General features: G+C 46.3%; 1 protein-coding gene across 1 annotated transcript in view; it reads left to right on the forward strand.

Moving 5' to 3' along the window:
- Positions 1-19,555, forward strand: part of PLCD3 (phospholipase C delta 3) — a 67,652-nt gene that overhangs the window by 32,020 nt on the left and 16,077 nt on the right. The window contains exon 6 of the mRNA XM_066587264.1: positions 8,532-8,733. Coding sequence (XP_066443361.1) covers positions 8,532-8,733 — 202 coding nt within the window. The remainder of the gene's footprint in view (positions 1-8,531; positions 8,734-19,555) is intronic.

The following is a 19,555-nucleotide window of genomic DNA, read 5'->3' on the forward strand; positions in this document are numbered from 1 at the left end:
TTTTCAGCTAATCTTCACCCTTTTTATGCTGTTTACAATCTACTTTCAGTGAGGGGGTGTTTAGTAAACCTAGCATTCTGCCAGTAGTTCACTGTCCTGACTTCCTTGCCCTTCCCATGCAGTATTTGAATGTCTGCCCCTGTCCTTTCTCAGGATGATTGAGGCATTTAGAGACACTCTGGCCAAATAGTTAGTAAACCCACTATTATGTGTGCACACACAGACACATACACACTGTGACAGTAGGAGAGGTAGAGATTGTGGAGGTCATTATCACAGAGTCTGCAGATCTGTTACCCTGCAGCCTCTGAATACAGTGAAGCCACCTATGAAGCCACTAGTAGAGCAACACAATTTTTAATGCAAATGCATTACCGAAATGATGAGACTAGCACAAGCTAGTAGATGAGCAGAAGTTGTGTGAGAAGTTAGTGCCCCTTTAGGGATGCAATGAATTTTGAGGACTTTTCATCTCCACATCTCAGAAGCTATAATAAGCTGTAGTTTTTATTGGTACCATTTTTGCGTACATATAAAGGTATTTTACAGTATAAGGCCGGCTGCACACGGACGGATTTCCGCCCCGTAATTCGCGGCGGAAATCCGATGCGTTGCCCGCAGCTATTAGGCTCTATTGAACCTAATAGCTCAGGGCTCACGGTGCGGAATTCCACCGCGGAATTCCGCACCGTGAAATCTCCCGTCCTCACCCACGGCATTCTCTATTTGCCGTGGGTGTACGCGCGGACAGCTTCCATTGCAGTCAATGAAAGCCGTCCGTTCACGCTATCTTCCGCTGTAGCACAGCGGATGATAGCGTGAAATCGCCTGCCGCCGCCGCGTCATATGACGTGGCCGGTGCGTCATATGACACAGCCGGCCGCGTCATGTGACGCGGTGGGCATGTCATGTGACGTGACCGGCGTGTCACATGGCGCTGCGGCGTGTGGGAGCGAGGACGCCGGATCCGCAGGTAAGTTTGGGGGGCGCCGTGACGGGCTCCGCTGCGGAATTCCGCGGCGGATCCCATCACGGCCGTGTGTAGCCGGCCTAAGTATTTATCTTTAATATGATTTTATTGAGATTTCAAATTTAAACACACATTCAAAATAAAATAATAAGAAGGAAAAAAAGTAAGGAATGGGACGTGCGGTGCATAGCAGGTCACGCAGGGCCGCAATATAAACTTAAGAATTTAGAGAAGGCAAATGTTACAACAATCGAAACCACTAGAGCATCTGCTAAGAGTTCCTCTGGAGCCTTCTCAGCAGCCGTATAGAGAATATTGTAGCATGACACCGGGTCCTCAGGTCCAACACTTCCGCCTGCTTGCCATAAGAGTTCAGTTTTTTTTTTAAATTGCTTAATCCGTCAAGAATATCAGAGTAGTCAGAGAGAACGAAGGGTAGTTGGGAAAAGATGAGGAAAAGCAAAAAAGGGATAAAGGAAAACTACCAGGAGAGGGGGACTCACTCGGGGAAGGTGGAGAGAGAAACCTCCCTGGTACTTCCTGCCCTGCTATCTGCTCCGTCTCATCTGTGTCATGGCTCCGTCTCAACACCTCCTCTCGGCGCCCACCTTCCTACCATCGGACGACAGCCTGAAACAAATGCGAGTCGCAGTACACTTTCCACAGCACCCAGGCACGCCCACTCAAACATAATCCCTCGGAACCTTCATCACCCAGTTCCTCCATGTACATTAGCTGATTCAGTTCCTGAACCAAACAGGTCCTCCAGAACGAGGACAACTGGAGATATTCCATCCATAGCAGTCCCTGCTCTGGTCGAGACGCCTATATCTCATTAAATTATGGGAAACCCCCAGAGCCCACAAACTGGCAGCAACGTATATCCTCCTCCTCTCGCCAACCCAAAAAAGCTGCATCTTTCCTGTCCTGGGGGGAATGCGGCGTTGTGAAATATGGGGGCCAGGGCTCCCCTGCGGATCGCTACGTCTCCTCTAGTAGTCAATCTGTCCCACATGTCCAAACAATTGAGAGTTAATTGAGTGTAGGGTAAAGCTGTAGACCTATCCTCCCTCGGGATCCAAGGCAGTAATCGCAGGTGGGACCAGATCAGAGCTGCCTCCAGACCCACACACTGCTTTGAGGCTGCATGATGATGCCAGTCCACCAGCCTGGCGAGGACCGCGGCGGAGTAATATATTTTGAGATCTGGAAGACCCACTCCAACCCTGGACTTTAGGCGTGACATGGTCCGGTAACTAATGCGGCTATTCCTCCCTCCTCTCACAAATCTGCAAAACACTTGTTGAATCTGTTTAAAATAATGTAGCGGCAACCTAATTGGCAGGGCCCGGAAAAGATATAGAAACTTTGGAGTCACATCCATTTTCAGCACGCTTATTCGCCCGAACCAGCTCAGCTGTTTAGCGGCGTTCCCCTTCAGTTCCTTTGTCAGTCTTTCCAGTTAGGGCGCCCACCCACTGGCGTTTTTTTTCACTGCGAAATTCGCAGGTTTTTTTTTTCTGCAGGGGGTCTATGGGACTTGTAATGTAAAAATCGCGATCTTTGCGCGATCGCGATTTTAGCTTTGCATGTCCCATAGCCCAAAGACCCCTGCAGAAAAAAAAAACGCTGCGAATTTCGCAGTAAAAAAACGCTAGTGGGTGGGCACCCTAAAGGAACATAAGATGGTATAAGGATGAAAGATCTGCTGCTGTATGCACCCCAAGATATTGAATAGAGGTTGAACGCCATTTAAACTCTTATTGATGTGCCAGATAAGCTATCTCACTAGATGGGAGAGATATGTTCATGGCCTCCGATTTGTGCTAATTAACTTGGAAATTACTCAGATGGTACAGTATAAGGGTGCATTCACACGAACGTATATCGGCTCGGTTTTCACGCTGAGCCGATATACGTTGTCCTCTCTGCAGGGGGGGGTGGGGGGGGGGGAGGAGGATGGAAGAGCCAGGAGCAGGAACTGAGCTCCCGCCCCCTCTCTGCCCCCTCTCTGCCTCCTCTCCACCCCGTATATCGGCTCGGCGTGAAAACCGAGCCGATATACGGTCGTCTGAATCCAGCCTAAGGCTGAATTTACACACCTGATTTCATTGTGCAAGCTATGTGTGTTATGCAACGCTAAAAAAGTTGGGACGAGACGGAAAAGTTGCAGCATGCTCCATTTTCGTGCGAGGCTTGCACAAGAATAGAACATGCAGATATGCGGTCTCCCGCAAACCGCACAGTACATGGATGAAATGACGGCGTGTTGTGCAATGCGACTCGTTCATGTGATCGCACTGTTATTTGACAGTACACAGCTGTATTTTGGAGCTCCTCATCTCTATTCCCCCACACCTGGTACTTACCGCTTTCTTTCATGAGTCTGCGCACCTTGTCCTCACTGAATGAGCTCACTCTCTGCCTCCTCTCTGCCCCTCTGCACTATTTGCAATGGGGAGAGGTGGGCTGGGTCAATTCTCGGAACTTAGCCCCACCCCTGCCCCACCTCCTTTCATTGCAAATAGTGCAGAGGGGCGGAGGGAAGGCAGAGAGGGGGCGGGAGCTCAGTTCCTGCTCCTGGCTCTTCCATCCCCCCCCCTGCACACGAGGGCAACGTATATCGGCTCGGCGTGAAAACCCAGCCGATATACGTTCGTGGGAATGCAGTCTTAGGCTGGATTCAGACGAATGTATATCGGCTCAGTTTTCACGCCGAGCCGTTATACGTCGTCTCTCTCTGCAGGGGGGGAGCCTGGAAGAGCCAGGAGCAGGAACTGAGCTCCCGCCCCCTCTCTGCCTCCTCTCTGCCCCTCTGCACTATTTGCAATGGGGAGAGGCGGGGCACATTTTGGGTACATATGACTACTTCGCTCACTTTTATTGCATTTTTGGGAGGTGAAATTAATAAAAAAAGCTTTTTGTTTCCTTCTTTTAATTGGTCCTTATTAATGCAATGATACTAAACTTGCTTTAAACGTATTGTTTGCAAAAGAAAGAAAAAGTGTGCAAAAAAAAAAAACAACTAACTTTAGGGTAAATGCACACGGGCGGAAACTCCGTGGCGGGATTTCCCGCAGAATTTCTGCCTATGCCCGCTGCCATAGGATTGCATTAGATAATGCAATCCTATGCAGACAGCCACGATTTGACCATGTGAAATCTCACGTGGTAAACAAATCGCAGCATGTCCTATTTCTGTGCGAGCCGAGCAGAGGCCCGCACAGAAACGTCACGGCTGACGCACCGGCTCTGCTCTGCGCATGTGCCGGCTGGCTGGCAGCCGGAACATAGCAGAGCGGGGAGATGCCAGGAGGAGGTGAGCCGCTTTGTTCCGTGGAAGGGCACAGCTCGCATCCCGCAGTGAGAATTCACGCAGCGTTATCCGACCTGCCCGTCTGCAGGAGGCCTTACTTGGATATTTTTTTGATTATTTGTTTTATCCTTTTTCGACATCCCTGTAGGGGACTTGAACCTGTGATCTCCTGATCACTCAAATAATACACCGCAGTATTTTTGTACTGCAGTGTATTATCTTATTTTTTTTATTCAAAAACCTTCCTTTTATAAGATCCGTGACATAAAGGTCCTGCCCACATGATGGGAACGTCAGTGCCAACATATTTAGGAGGCTCCCACGGTACTTTGTTAGCTCTCATGGGATGCATAACTGTCAGTCATAACTGAACACCTGATTTCTGACAGTTGCGGCCCTGAAGCTGTTTGGTCTAATTCATATGTATGTGAGAGGGTAAACCAAGAACTAACAAAACCAGCTTACAGTCTGTCGTGTGATCCTTGTCATGTTCTGTGTAGTAAACCTGTTCCCCTTGATCTACCAGTCTTTAACGTTGAAACCCTCAAGTACACACCCAGAAACAGGACGTGTGCCAGTGACTACACACATGTCAATCACTGCATGATGCTTCATAAATACTATCTATCCGTCCGTCCGTCTGTCTATCTATCTATCTATCTATCTATCTATCTATCTATCTATCTATCTATCTATCTATCTATCTATCTATCTATCTATCTCATATCTATCTATCTATCTCATATCTATCTATCTCATATTTATCTATCTATCTATCTGCCTCTCTCATATCTATCTATCTATCTATCTATCTATCTATCTATCTATCTATCTATCTATCTATCTATCTATCTATCTATCTATCTATCTATCTCATATCTATCTATCTGCTTATCTATCATCTATAAGGCTATGGACACCTTTGGGGGGACAATTTATTTCCACTAAAATACATATATTTTCGGCTGACAATAATTTTTTGCAGTAAGGTTTGGTTAAAATTGTTGCACTGTTTGTCTTCTGCAGCTTCTACATATCACTGTATATAGACACTGCAGTCTAAAGGCCCATTTACACACAACTATTATCACTTAAAATTTGTTCAGGTGACTGCAGATGAGCGATAATCCTTGCGTGTAAACACGCACATCATGCACTGTTCATCTGAACGATGATTTTAAGGTGAGCTTAAAATCGATCCTTCAGCTGCTGTAAAGTATCTCTCAACAGACCACACGCTGTGCTCTCAGCAGGAGTCGGGAAATTACATTGTATTCTGCCGGCAGCCCATGCAACAACAATGCAGCTGTGTGTAGAGCGCAGCCCACATGCTGGGCTCTGCAAACAGCTCCCGTAGGCTCTTTTACACGCAAATGAAGATGATAAAGTGTTAATGAACACTACTATCCATTAGCACTTTATGCAAAATGATTGCTAATACTTTCAATTTTTCAGTCAATTGAAAGATTGTCTTTGTGTGTAAACGGGCTTTAAGGCTTCATTCACACGAGCATATATATATCGTCCGCGCTTTTATGCCTAGCCGATATACGCTGCCCATCTGATGCATTGGTTTACAATTCATCAGGTGAGATGGGCGTATTCCCCCAGCGTAAAAGCTGGCCGGGTGCTTTTACATTGGCCAGGGAAGATAGTTCAGGAACTATCTTCCTGTCTGGAATAAGGTGGCAGCTCCCATAGACTCCTATGGGAGCCAATGGGAGCTGTCGGAGAAGGGAGGTAAGAGGGAGTTTAGCAGCATGTCTGCTAAACTCCCACTTCCTTCCCTCCGCCCCTTGCCGGCTGTGTGCAATGGGAGGGGGCGGGATGGGTGGGAGCTAGTTGCTAAGCTCCCGTCCCATTGCTGGCAGCCAACAAGGGGCAGGAGCTTAGCACACTAGCTCCCGTCCCCTCCCCTTGCAGAGCTAAACTTTCTTCCCCCGCCCGACAGCAATCCAGGCTCGGCGTATATGTGCCAGACCTGGACCGTCTTAACCGGTGCACAAACGGCAGATTTGTGCGCACATTCACACAATTTTTGGTCGTGCTGTGGACGTGACACAGCCGACCAAAAATAGCTATGCTCGTGTGAAAGAGCCCTAAGCCTCAGTAGAAGACCCGTCAGTGGGGCTGGACTGACGGCTTAGTTTCTCCTTGCTCTCTCCTCTCCTGCACCTGTTTATGATCACAACAAAGAGCCCTTTTAGACGAGGCAATATATTGTTTGACCTAGTGAATGCCGTCATCGTTCGCTCGTCCACGCTGTTTATACAGGCAGATACATCGTTGGCTCGTTAAAACGAGAAATCATTCAGAATCGTTCAGTCTTTCACATTCACTGTATAAGTAACTGAGAACGACTAAACGAGCCAACGATGATTATTATGTCTGCATAAAATGAACGAAAAGCGAACAATTCTATCATTCATCCACGTATACCGGTGCGGACAGCGGGCTTGGAGGTCGACCCTGCCAACTACACCATGATGGTGGTACCTCTTGAGGCTCGGAAATGGGAAACCACAACTCGGTGATAGTTGCAGGGGAGTTGACTACGTAGCGGTCACTGCTCACCCCCTCCTCATCGTCAGGCACCAGTTGCATTGGACAACCTTTGCGGCTGGTGAAATGGACCTGGTCACAAGACCCTGCATAGGTTCCCCGACAATACATCTTCTGGACAATCACATTCTCTGCTTGGACAAGTCAATCTCGGCACTTAGGAGCGGTTCGCTGGTAGCAGGGGTGCAGGCAGTAGTACTCAATAGCTTGGCAGGTCCTGATACAGCTTTCGGAGGCACTGTTACTTCCTCTGTACTGCAATGACCGAGGCTTGTTTCAGACACAACAGTATGGGGCAGGACCTTCAGACTCGCAATGCTAGGGAGGCCTGCTTGTATTTTTGCAGTCCGCTCCACAGTAAGGTCTATTGGCTCCCAACGGCACAACTCAATTTTTAGGCTGTTTTTTATATGACTCTGCCTCTTGTGAGACTACTGCTGTGCAACCCGGTATCTGTTCCCTTCGCACGTAAGGATGAATCTTTAAAGTAGGAAAAACAACCTTACTGTAACAAACAAACACAATTAGACACGTTCTAACCTGTTACAGTAAGCAGGTGCAGTAGGCATATTTGGTACTTCAGCCGCACTTCAGTAGCGGTGAGCGATTCCAGCGACCTGATTGGTTGTTGGGTACACCCCCCCCCTTTGGAGATGTGCACGAGTGCTACTTCACGAGACCAACGGGGGGTTAGGGTTTAGGGTTAGGGTTTGGGTTTAGGGTTTGGGTTTAGGGTTAGGTTTAGGGTTTAGGGTTAGGTTTAGGGTTAGGGTTTAGGGTTAGGGTTAGGTTTAGGGTTAGGGTTAGGTTTAGGGCTAGGGTTTGGGTTTAGGGTTAGGGTTAGGGTTTGGGTTTAGTGTTTAGGGTTGGGCTTAGTTGCTGACCCTCCTATGGCCCTGCTGCTGCTGATTTAACGGGCCGGCCACTCGTGCACATCTCCAAAGGGGGGGGGGGGGTGTACCCAACAACCAATCAGGTCGCTGGAATCGCTCACCGCTACTGAAGTGTGGCTGAAATACCAAATATGCGTGCAGTAGAGGAGAGAGCAGAGGGAAACCACAACAAAAGCGCCTACAATGGGCACATGAACATCAGAACTGAATCATAGAGCCGTGGACGAAGGCTGCCTGGTCTGATGGATCACATTTTCTATTACGCCATGTGGTTGGCAAGGTGCATGTGACTGTAGCGGTGGTCAATCTTGCACACTGCTTTTCATTTCTATGGGACTGCTGGAGGTAGATGAGTACAAGCCCTCGGATATCTCTTGCAGTTCCATATAGCCATAGTGCGCACACATGACCACCGCTCCAGAACACTTGGGACCCCTCTTCTCATGATCAGTGCAGGTCCTAGTGGTGGTTCCCCTACCAATCAGATATGTATCACCTATTTTGTGGATAGGTAATAAGTTAATTTCATAGAGCAACCCTTGTAAGGCATCTGCTGCTAACATCTGTCAGTACTGGGATAGCTCTGTACATAGCGGATGTCCCAAAGTCTAATATGTGCCAGTCATGGGTTGCCCATAGCTAGCCTTGGGATGGTTATAAGGCCTTGTCCAATACCATTATAAATGGAATAGCTGAGTTGGGTAGCGTGACAATATGCAGTAGATGCTACTCAACCATCATTGATGGATCACTTCGCTTCTTCATTGACTCTCTTCTCTTCTTACTGTAGCCAAGCAGCACGGCCTGATGATGCAAGAAGGATTCATGATGTACCTGCTGTCCGTCGAGGGTGATATCTTTAGCCAGAAGCATAGAAAAGTGTATCAGGACATGACCCAGCCGCTGTGCCACTACTTCATCTCCAGCTCCCACAACACCTACCTGACCAACCACCAGCTTGTAGGAGCAAGTAGCACCGAGTCCTATATTAGGTAAGATAAATCATCACGGGGGTTGCTTTATATGACGTGTCCGATGTATCCACCATTCTCACGGATGGTTCAATCTTTAATGCACTCTTTATGAACACGCTGAAGAACTACAGATGATACTTCTACACAACACGGTATGATTTGCCATTTCAAGTGAACCATATTGTGTATCATAAATGGCCCCAGAGATAACAGTTCAAAGGTTTTAACGATGAGAAGTGCCTCCAGATGTGGCAGGAAGCCATATTCTCATCTGTGCTCAATGAGAACAGTGAGTCCCCAAGTTACTTTCAACCACATGGTGGACCTCCGTATTTTGCTGTATGCAGATGGTTGGATGTCCAATTCCCTGGCCACTGGCTTGGCTGTAGGTGTACACTGCAATGGCCGTCAAGGTTGCTGGACTTAACTCTTTGGACATTTATCTCTGTGGTCTTTTAATGTTCCTTGTGTTGTGCATGTCTGAAAATATGGTTCACCTGAAACGGTGAAACCTACCTATCACCTGCAGTTCTTCACAAAGACTGGATTAAACATTTAGCCATCCAGAAGAATGGTGGACACATTGAACACCTCATGTAAAGCACTGTGAAACGTTGCCCTCACTTAACTCCTAAACAATTGAAGATAAGACAAAATTGAAACTTTGTGTATTTCTGAGTCAATTCTAGCCAAGATTGATACATCACATGACTCCCTTCCCATTTGAAAAACCTGAACTGAATTCAATATGGTGGATTTCAAAATGGCTACCAAAAACGTCTTCTCCCCCAAAAATTGCATCAACCCTCCTAATTAAGACTTTCACACATTGGAAGTCAATTTTCTCCTAATAACACCAGTTAATTGGGTGTGTCCAGACTTTTGCCTCGCCCTATAGAATTACTATAGACGCAGTTTCCTAACATCAGAAATATAATTTAAAATGTTGTTATCTTTATAATCCAGTTAATCAATCCGACTGAATATAGATTTCCGCTGGAGTCCTTATATCGATTTAGTGCTTTACTAGAAACCTCTGAAGATCCTCCTGATTCTTAAAGATGCTTCTGCCTTCAGTGTTGAAGAGCCGAATGCTGTATGTCAGGATGTCTCTTTGCGAGTAGTCTGATGTCTCTAACTATTAGCAGGCATGTTACGTCATGCAGGGAATCACATGTCTGTCCCTTTAATTCTTATCCCATTGCTGGCAGGTTATCGCTCCTCCTAGTGGCGGCTTCTTGTATGCCGGCGGAGTTACTTCACAGAGAACAGAGATTAATACAATGTTGGTCAAATAAAAAGATTAAAGACTGTGCTGGATTACGGTTTTCTCCAGCAGGCTTTGGGGTATTTTGTCGCTTTCCTAATTGTGTGGAAGCAGTATGCGCACACTGACCAAGTCAAACACAAGGTATGAATCTCATGTTAAAAATGGCTCTCCGTCCAGAAACAGCCAGACAGGGCCTTTTATTGTACAGACACACAATGGGCGTGCAACAGGTTACATCAGTAACATATAGGATTCTCATTTGTCGGATCATACAGAATCCCCCACCTCTCTGCCCACCTCTCTGCCCACCCTCTCTCACGTCCGCCATAGTATGGACTTTGTATTCTTTAGCATGCAGACAACCTTATCAACATGTGCTCAGGCTGAAGCAATTCCTTTGTTGTAGAAGTTTCAGGATGGGAGTGGAAGGGGGGCTAGATAAACACTCAGTATAGGACACAGATCTACACATAAACTGGTTTAGCAACTTCTTATGTACTTAGAGCAAATACATCACCCATCCATTGGCTAGCAAATACCATGATTAGATTGTGTGTGTCCTTTAGACTCCACAGAGCTGAAAGTCATTACAACATCAATAGACATTTTATATTAAATAATTATCATGTCTATTACAATCCCCCCTTAAAATGTCTATCCTCTAATTTTCACAGTTCTCTGCGCATGAGCCTATAACTGGAGCGCGTTGAAGGTTCGTTTTAGGGTCTTCAAGGGGGTGTAGGACTTGTCCACTCCTTCTGGGGATGCATCCAGCAAACTCATGGTGGGAGCGGCTTTTCCAGCATCAGTTTCACAGGTCTCTCTGACACAGAGGATAACACAGCAGACTAGAACAGAAAAGGTAATCATCAGTTCACATACAACAGCGACGCCCGTCTGTGCCAGGATCCTTTACCACCCGCTCATCCATGGCGAGTGCTGGTCCCAAAAGTTAGCTCTTTTTAGTCAGTGTGGTCAGCTTCTTAATGACAACTGCGTCTTTACCCGCGGGTCACGTGTCGTCTAGGATGTAGGTACAACAAGTCTCCCCTATCATCTTGCAGACACTCCCCTTTTTAGCTAAAGTCGTCTCTAAGGCCATTCTATTTTTAAAAAAGTCATAGTCGAGGTAGGTCCTATTGGTCGACTAGTCTCTATAAGGCGTCTCCAGTATAATTTATAAACCACTACTAATTATAATAAACATAATTAATCCAGTCAACGTTTATTTACCATAATGATCAGGAAAGTGGACTCGAATCTAGTTTTAACTTGGTCTCTAATTTTTAAAACTTGTCAGGTACCCCCCTTGGCTATCCCATGACGTCAATGTACACGTGTAGATCAAAACTACCACCAGGGGTCTCTCTTCTCGCTCTAGCATAATGTTACAATACTAGTAGCGTGCACAGGTACGCACGGCGTGGGACTCCCTAATCTTCACCCACACCAATGTCCCTCCTGGAGATAGTCCTAATGGTGAACACGTCCAAGTCGCCTCACCCTTGCGTCAGGGCTTTCCCACTGCCCGTAAGTCCCTACTCCTAGGGGGGGGGGATCCCTACCTTACCTCAGAGGGAGGCCATGGATTCCCTGGGCTCATTTCCGGGCATCCATACCCTCTATCTGTACAAGTTAACACCCCACAGGGTGTGCCCTTGCCGGAACCTAAGGTCTTCTGCACTATCCCTAGGCAAATGGGAATTCCACTGACAGTCCATCTTAGGAGATCGGGGCAGGCACAGTACTAGTACATTTCTCCTTTTCTTTTCTTTGGTAGCGTATGTGGTTGGCATTATCAGAACTGGCTCTTCATCTTTTTCAAACAAGGGAAACGTTGGTGTCTGACAGGATGTGGAGGAGCATAAGGGCTTTACTAAGGCACACTCCCCTGTCCAATTACCCTCCAGGCGGGTCCTCTACCTCATGTCTCCACAAAGCCAGTAAACGTCTCCTAAGGACTGGACCTGATTCTGCATCTGTTCCCCTCCTATCATACTGTAGGAGGAGCAATACCCGTTGGTGAGTTCCCCAAAAATCTCCCTCCACCCTGCCTATTTGCCTGGCAGGTGTAGTTTCCAGGGTAGTCAGTAATACTCTCTCCGGTGCAAAACACTTAAGTAGTTATAGAGTATTCCTTCTTCCATTTCTCACGGACAGTGAAATTAGCGGAAATGTTCGTGAAGAGACTAATAAACCACTCTTCAGCATCTACAGGGAGATTTAGGGGGACCATCCCCGAGTGTAGTCGGGCACTACCGCACACGCAACAGTTAGACTTGTTGCTCCTGTTAGCATTGTACCTCATCAACTCCAACCAGAGATTCTGGTCAGAGTAGCCAGTCGCTACTGTCAAGGTGTCCTCAAAGGTAGGGTCGGCTATGATCATCATGTTCGTCAAGGTCTTTATCTTATGGCGGAGGGGGTTAATTATGGGCACGGGACTAAGTGAAGGCTTCCATTCGGCTGCATCTACCATACCCCTTATTTTAAACTTCCCTAAGGGATCTATCCTCCCGTACCGGTATGTCCCCAGACTATAAGTCTCCCCGTCCCCCGGGCTTGGATCTCCCATGGTTAATGTAAAAACCGCATTAAAACCAAGCAACATACTAAGTTCAGCCTTCCAATACCTGCTGTCCTTATTCTCAAGGAGGGTTATACGACTAATTAGGGATTTCCCGCTCCTATTTTTCTTATTTAAGGCACTTCGCGGTTTATAGGACTAGTCTGTTCCTGCGTTCCATCCCACTAATCCCCAATAACGGCAGTCTTCTCCCCAGACGTTATCAGTGGCGCAAACATATTGTATTCCCCGGGTATATAAGTCATATAACCAGCTGGACTGAGCTAAATCTGGCCTGCGGTGGGATCTTGCGCCTAGACACGGGACCACAGTACAATAGTCGAAGGAATATGCAGCTACTTGAGCATTGGACGAGTTATACTAGAAGGTAACCATACCCCCATATTCTTCCGACTAAGGATTCCAGTTGCCACCCTCCTCTCTCACTAGCCTTAACCAGAGTAATGTCTTTGGCACAACTAAGACTGGTCTCCCGGATCTGAAGCTTTCTTACAGTATGAAGCATGGATCCATGTAAGTCTTTCGGCTAGTTTCACAGCTGTGGCAGTAGTCAGAAGCACCTGGTAGGGGCCATCAAATCGGGGCTCAGGAGCGTGCTTCCTGGGGAACTTCTTGATGCACACCCAATCCCCAGGCTGCAAGATATGTGTCCCAGTGTCTGCCTCTGAGTCTGGAAGAGAACACCTGTGCATAGGCTTTGGTTAGTTCTTTAACAACGGAAATCACATACTCAGTCAACACATCAGATTGTAATTGTAACCACTGAGGATAGTAACAACCTAGCCTTGGGGCTAGCCCAAACAATCTCGTAGGGAGATAATATATAATCCCCCCTGGGTTCATATCTAACACTGTATAAGGCTATTGGATGACAGTCTTTCCAAAGTGGCGTCATTTTTAAGTATCTTACTTTTTAGCGTGCCACTACGTCTCTCCACCTTTCCACTACACTAAAGGTGGTACAGTATGTAAAAGGCCTGGGATACACCCAGAGCAGACATGACATGTTACATTTACCTGCGAAGTTTATACCTCTGTCTGACTCTGAATCACCTCTGGTACCCCATATTCACAGTTTACCTCGTTCATGAGCTTCTTTGCGGTTACCTACTTGTTTACCTTGGTAACAGGGTCAGCCTCCAACCTGCAAAGACATCAACAACAAGCACGTATTCATACTTCCCAACAAGTGGGAGCTGAACGTAGTCAATTTGCAATCCCTGAAATGGGTAGAGTGGTCCCGGCAAGTGTGGTGTGGCAAATTTACTTCTGCCCTGACTTACCCATGGCATAGATCATGCTAAACCGGACAAATGATGCAGCAGCTACAGAGAACCTAGAAGTCGCCCAACCTCTTTCAAGCGTCGTCGTCATTACTGCTTTACTAGGTGGGTCTTTGCGTCCATCAGCTGGGCCATCATGGGATACAGGAACTGTGGTGGGCAAGTGCTGTTGACTGTTCACCACACGCTGTCCTGTTTCTGCTGCTCCCATATTAGTCCATTTATTCTTTCCTTCCTTGCTGGCTGGTAACTGTAAAAGTCTTTAGCATATCAAAGTCCAAATTTTTGTCAATGTCCAAAGTTTTTTTACCACTGACTCATGCTGTCAGTACCTTTCTTCTTTCTTCCACGGCTTGAGGGCCGCTGCCTTTGCTGCGCTGTCAGCGAGGGTGTCGTCTCTCGCCTCTCCAGTGTAGGAATCGGTGCGAACTCTCAACTTTGTCAGGTAGAAGTAGGGCCTCCATGCGACTCTGTACCGTTGCACCATTCTCAATTGGTTGTCCTGCTAAGGTAAAAAACTGTCTGGCCTTCCATATTGGGCCGTAATCATGAGCTATGCCAAATGCATACCAGGAGTCAGTGTAAAGGATTGCCGGTCTTACCTCTCGCCACTCTACACGCCTCAGTGAGGGCCTTCCATTCCGCTTATTGTACTGTGACATGCGGAGGCAGAGCTTCTGCTTCTAGGACATCTTGTTGTGTGACCACTGCATATCCGATGTGGAGTCATCAATCCTCACCCTGGTACCATCTGCAAAAAGCTCAACATATGCATTATCAACAGGGGTTCTGGTAACTGTTTGCATATCTGCAGTTTCTTACTGTATTAGTACTAAATAATCGTGCTGATGTTCTATTTCACATGGCTCGGAATCTTGTAGCACAAAATCATTTATTTATTTTTTTTCAAACCCAATAGCTGATCTACAACACCTAGATCATCTATGACCCAGATCACCTATGCCTCCCCCCTTTTGAACCGCAATACTCAATGGAAAAAGAGTCATTGCGTTCAAACTAGTAAACCAAGAGGCACAAAAACAAGCACTTTGTAGGTCAAGGTGACATTGTATGCAGCGAAGTCTGAGCGAAAATCTCCTTACAAAAATTTTTTTTTTTTTTTTTTTCCTTCAGGTCGCAGTTAGCATTTTTTAACACAAGGGGGCGCCACACGATTCAAATTTTACGTCACCCAGTGTAATAGTATTTCAGGGTATGGCCAGCGTTTAGCTTTTACTCTCCTGTCGGAATATAATTATAGCTTCAGTGTAGACTGACACTAGAATATACAAAAGACTTAAAGAAAAAACTAAAGAATACGGATGAATTAACATCCTACTCTGGGCAATTCAGTCCCTCTTTCTTCACATAAAAAGTAAAATTACTTCACCAAATTGCATGAAAAAGTTTGCTGGGTGACTATAGTGAAATTATTCCATCTGTAGGAGCCTTCCATAACATCATCTGTCTGAGCATCCATTGGAGAAGCGGGCAGTGGAAAACAGAGCCCCTGGGAACATGAGAGAGCGTCCCCTGTCATGTATTCCTGGCCTCTGTCCCCCATGCATCAACTCCAATCTTCCATGCACTATAAACCAGCTTAGTCATCTACTATGTCCCAAGCTGCATCTCCACAAAGGTTTGTTTCCCTGAACTTATCACACATCCAAAGTGGCCACATCTTGGAGCGTAACAAAGTCTGGTCAAACAAAACCTTTGTTCAGACAATCATGATGTTAGCACTGGATACAGTGGCATTGGGGAATATAGGCCTCCCAAATGCAGCAAAATGGCCGCCAGAGGCAGAAAGGGGCGGGGCTACAAATCTCCCACGTGAGGCAAAATGGCTGCCGGAGGAACGGGCGGGGCCAGGGGCAGCAGCACTCCCAGGTGAGGCAAAATGGCTGCTGAGTAGCAGCACTTCCAGGTGAGGCAAGATGGCTGCTGGAGGAGGAAGGGGCGGGGCCAGGTCCTGTCCCGGATGGGGAGGGACCGGAAGTAACATCACAGACCCTGAAAGTGAGCACATGGGGGGAAGTAACTTCAGGGTGGGGGCAGGCCTCACTACATTTACTGCAGAGTCACACTATGTTGGATTGTAAACATTGCAAGCACGGCCGCCATTACAGGGAGGGGCCGCAGTCAACACAAAGACATTACATTGTTCATAAGCAATACACATACCCCCCTACATGCTTTCTCCTCTTCAATCTCTTAACTACATTATACCTCCTCCTAGCAATCTAAAAACACCTTTCTTTCTGCTAGGCTTCCTGCTCATCTTCTGAAAACTTTCTACAACCTATCTTATCTGTCCATGACCTAACATTTCTTTCTGCAACTTTTCCTGGTCCTTCTCTTTGTATAACATTTCTACATGTTCAGTAAACTCTGCTGCCTTCAGCAACCAGATGACAAGCTCTATGACCTTTGTCCTTGCTCACTTTGCTCAACTCTATGCTACCTGCTTATTCTATTCTATTCAAAGTTTCTGCACACAGTACTGTTTCTCTTGTAAAATCTGCTTTCTTCAAATCCTTCCCATATAACCTCTTTCCCACTCAGATTACAATGCACATTAATTCTACAAAACACAGGGAACGACAAAGTAAACAGAAAGGGTTAATTGGAAAAAGCTTTCAGTTCACTCTTATCAGCAGCCCTCCCCCCAACAATAAACACTGCACATTCTTTCTATAATACCAGACAGACGGGATTACTGGAGAATACCCACAACGGCTCAAGGTATATATATATCTCATCTACCTTTTTTAACAACCCACCGTCTAGTAATCCCCAAGAGCACTTCTTGTACACGATCTAGACAGGACATTTAGCTATACACAGAGACTGACGATTATTTTCAATGACCAAAACCTCAATAATATTCTGGAGAAATCAGCCGTCACAAAGCACGACTATACTTCATACGTATATACCTTTCCACATATGAGAACATAACACGCTCAATCATAAAGTTAAGTATACGTATCATAAATCTTCCTAACCTCACACTAGTTTTACCTAGGAGCACGTGTCACTGGCGTGTTCCCTCAGACTTAAACAGCCGAGTCCGCCCTCCCGACACATTAACCCTCACAGAATTTATCTCTTGGTCTTGTATACACAATTTTTAACCGTCTCAGACATAACAGCATACACAGCGTACAAAATACCCCTAGACAGGTAACGTGGTGATTTTCCCGAGTGGACAGAACTAGAGTTATTACCTGTCTTTCAGTGAAGGTCCAGTCTGGCTCAGGAACAGGCAGAAAAGCAGTCAGAACCCAGCTTTGACACAGGTAGATAAAGCAATCTTACCGTGTTCTGTAGATTTTCGGGCCCCTGAGTTCTGCGTGCCATCTGCCGATCTCTGTACGTTCCAGGCTGTGACCTCACAGATCCACTCGCCCACCCAGGGACGCCAATTGTGCTGGATTACGGTTTTCTCCAGCAGGCTTTGGGGTATTTTGTCGCTTTCCTAATTGTGTGGAAGCAGTATGCGCACACTGACCAAGTCAAACACAAGGTATGAATCTCATGTTAAAAATGGCTCTCCGTCCAGAAACAGCCAGACAGGGCCTTTTATTGTACAGACACACAATGGGCGTGCAACAGGTTACATCAGTAACATATAGGATTCTCATTTGTCGGATCATACAGAATCCCCCACCTCTCTGCCCACCTCTCTGCCCACCCTCTCTCACGTCCGCCATAGTATGGACTTTGTATTCTTTAGCATGCAGACAACCTTATCAACATGTGCTCAGGCTGAAGCAATTCCTTTGTTGTAGAAGTTTCAGGATGGGAGTGGAAGGGGGGCTAGATAAACACTCAGTATAGGACACAGATCTACACATAAACTGGTTTAGCAACTTCTTATGTACTTAGAGCAAATACATCACCCATCCATTGGCTAGCAAATACCATGATTAGATTGTGTGTGTCCTTTAGACTCCACAGAGCTGAAAGTCATTACAACATCAATAGACATTTTATATTAAATAATTATCATGTCTATTACAAAGACCTCAACAAGGTCAAAGGCGAAGTTTATAGAATGTGCCTCATTACCCAAAAAATTAAGCCCCCCCCCACTTTCTCCATTTATTGGCTAATTTTAAAGGGAGATCTCCTATACAGGACATCTGCAAAGCAGCAACGGGCGCACCCAACGTTTCTAGTCGCCTCAACTATAAACTGCCCACCTGTGCAGTAATCCATCCACCTGTCCTGTTTTGTTGCATGACTAGGCAGATGTACCATCCAAGACTCTAGGAAAGGTGGGTGCCATCCCGTATGGATACTGTGTAGAGGTTGACTACAGGATTGTTACCCCGGGGGCATTACTGCTTGCCTGTTCTGCACAGGTCTCTGTTGGGTTCCAGGGAAGACAGGGATGGGCAGAAGTGGTATAATCCGAGGCAGTGATTCCCAGACATGTGCGCACGTGTACTTTAGCTTTATGCATGTGGAACTTTGCAGCACATTATAACTTCTCCTTGGAAGACATCTCAGTATTCCTTCAGTAAGGTTATGATTTTAGGATTAACCCCTTAATGACGCTTTTTAAAAGCTATCACTTTCCCCCCCCCCCCCTTTGATATAGCTGTATGAGAGCCTGTTCTTTGCATTGCGAGCGGTAGCTTTTATTGGTACCTTTTTGGGTAACATCAATTATTGTTTAACGTTCATTCATTTTTAGGGGAGAGGGGGAAAAAAAAAAAGAATTCTGCCTTTTTTTTCTTTACTGTGTTCACTATGAGGCTTCTTTCCTACGAGCGTATATCGGCCACCGTTTTCACGGCCGGCCGATATACGCTACCATCTTTACTAGAGATGAGCGAGCATCCAAATGCTCAGGTCTGCGTTATTCGAGTCGAGCTTTTCGTAAAATTCGAGAGCTCTACTCGAGTAACGAACCACGTTGACTACAATGGGAGACTCGAGCATTTTTGTATGTGGGACGCCGGGTGCCGAGCTTTTTTTTTTTTCTTTTCTTGGTTCGTGTGTGTTTTCTCTCTCTCTGTCTCTGTCTGTCTCTGTCTCTGTCTCTCTCTCTGTCTCTTTCTCTCTCTCTCTCTCTCTCTCCCCCTGCCTGCCAGCCAAAAAATTTGCCATTGACGCACGCTGCGGCGGGGAGGGGCCAAAACAGGCACATCACAGCAGGGAGGAGCCAAAAACTGGGGCGGGGTTGAACATGGCGTGATGCCCGTTCGAGTAACGAGCACAATCGAGTACGCTAATGCTCGAACGAGCATCAAGCTCAACAGAGTATGTTCGCTCAACTCTAATCTTTACTTTTAGATTTTTTTTTTTCATTGCTACGTTCAAAGACCCAGAACTTCCTTACTTCTCCATGGACGATCTGTGTGAGGGCTTGTTTCTTGCATGCGGAGTTGTAGTTTTTAGGCCGGATTGACACAATTTGCATGCACATTTGCGCTGTGCTTTTGCAGAATGGGCATTGCGTACTTGCAAGCGCAACTGTGTATTTTATTGTACTTTTGCACATGCAAATCGTGCGCATTTTTCTCTCTTAAAAACATATCCCGATGCTCTGAGCCATTGAAATGGCCAATTACTTTCATGACTTCAAAATGTTCTTTCCCTGCACAAACACGCAGGAAAATAGAACATGCTGTGAATTTTTTTGTGCAGATCCCAATATGCACATGTGAACCAGCTCAATTAAATTAC

The sequence above is a fragment of the Eleutherodactylus coqui genome, chromosome 13 (assembly GCF_035609145.1).
Source record: "Eleutherodactylus coqui strain aEleCoq1 chromosome 13, aEleCoq1.hap1, whole genome shotgun sequence".
Classification (NCBI taxonomy): Eukaryota; Metazoa; Chordata; class Amphibia; order Anura; family Eleutherodactylidae; genus Eleutherodactylus; species Eleutherodactylus coqui.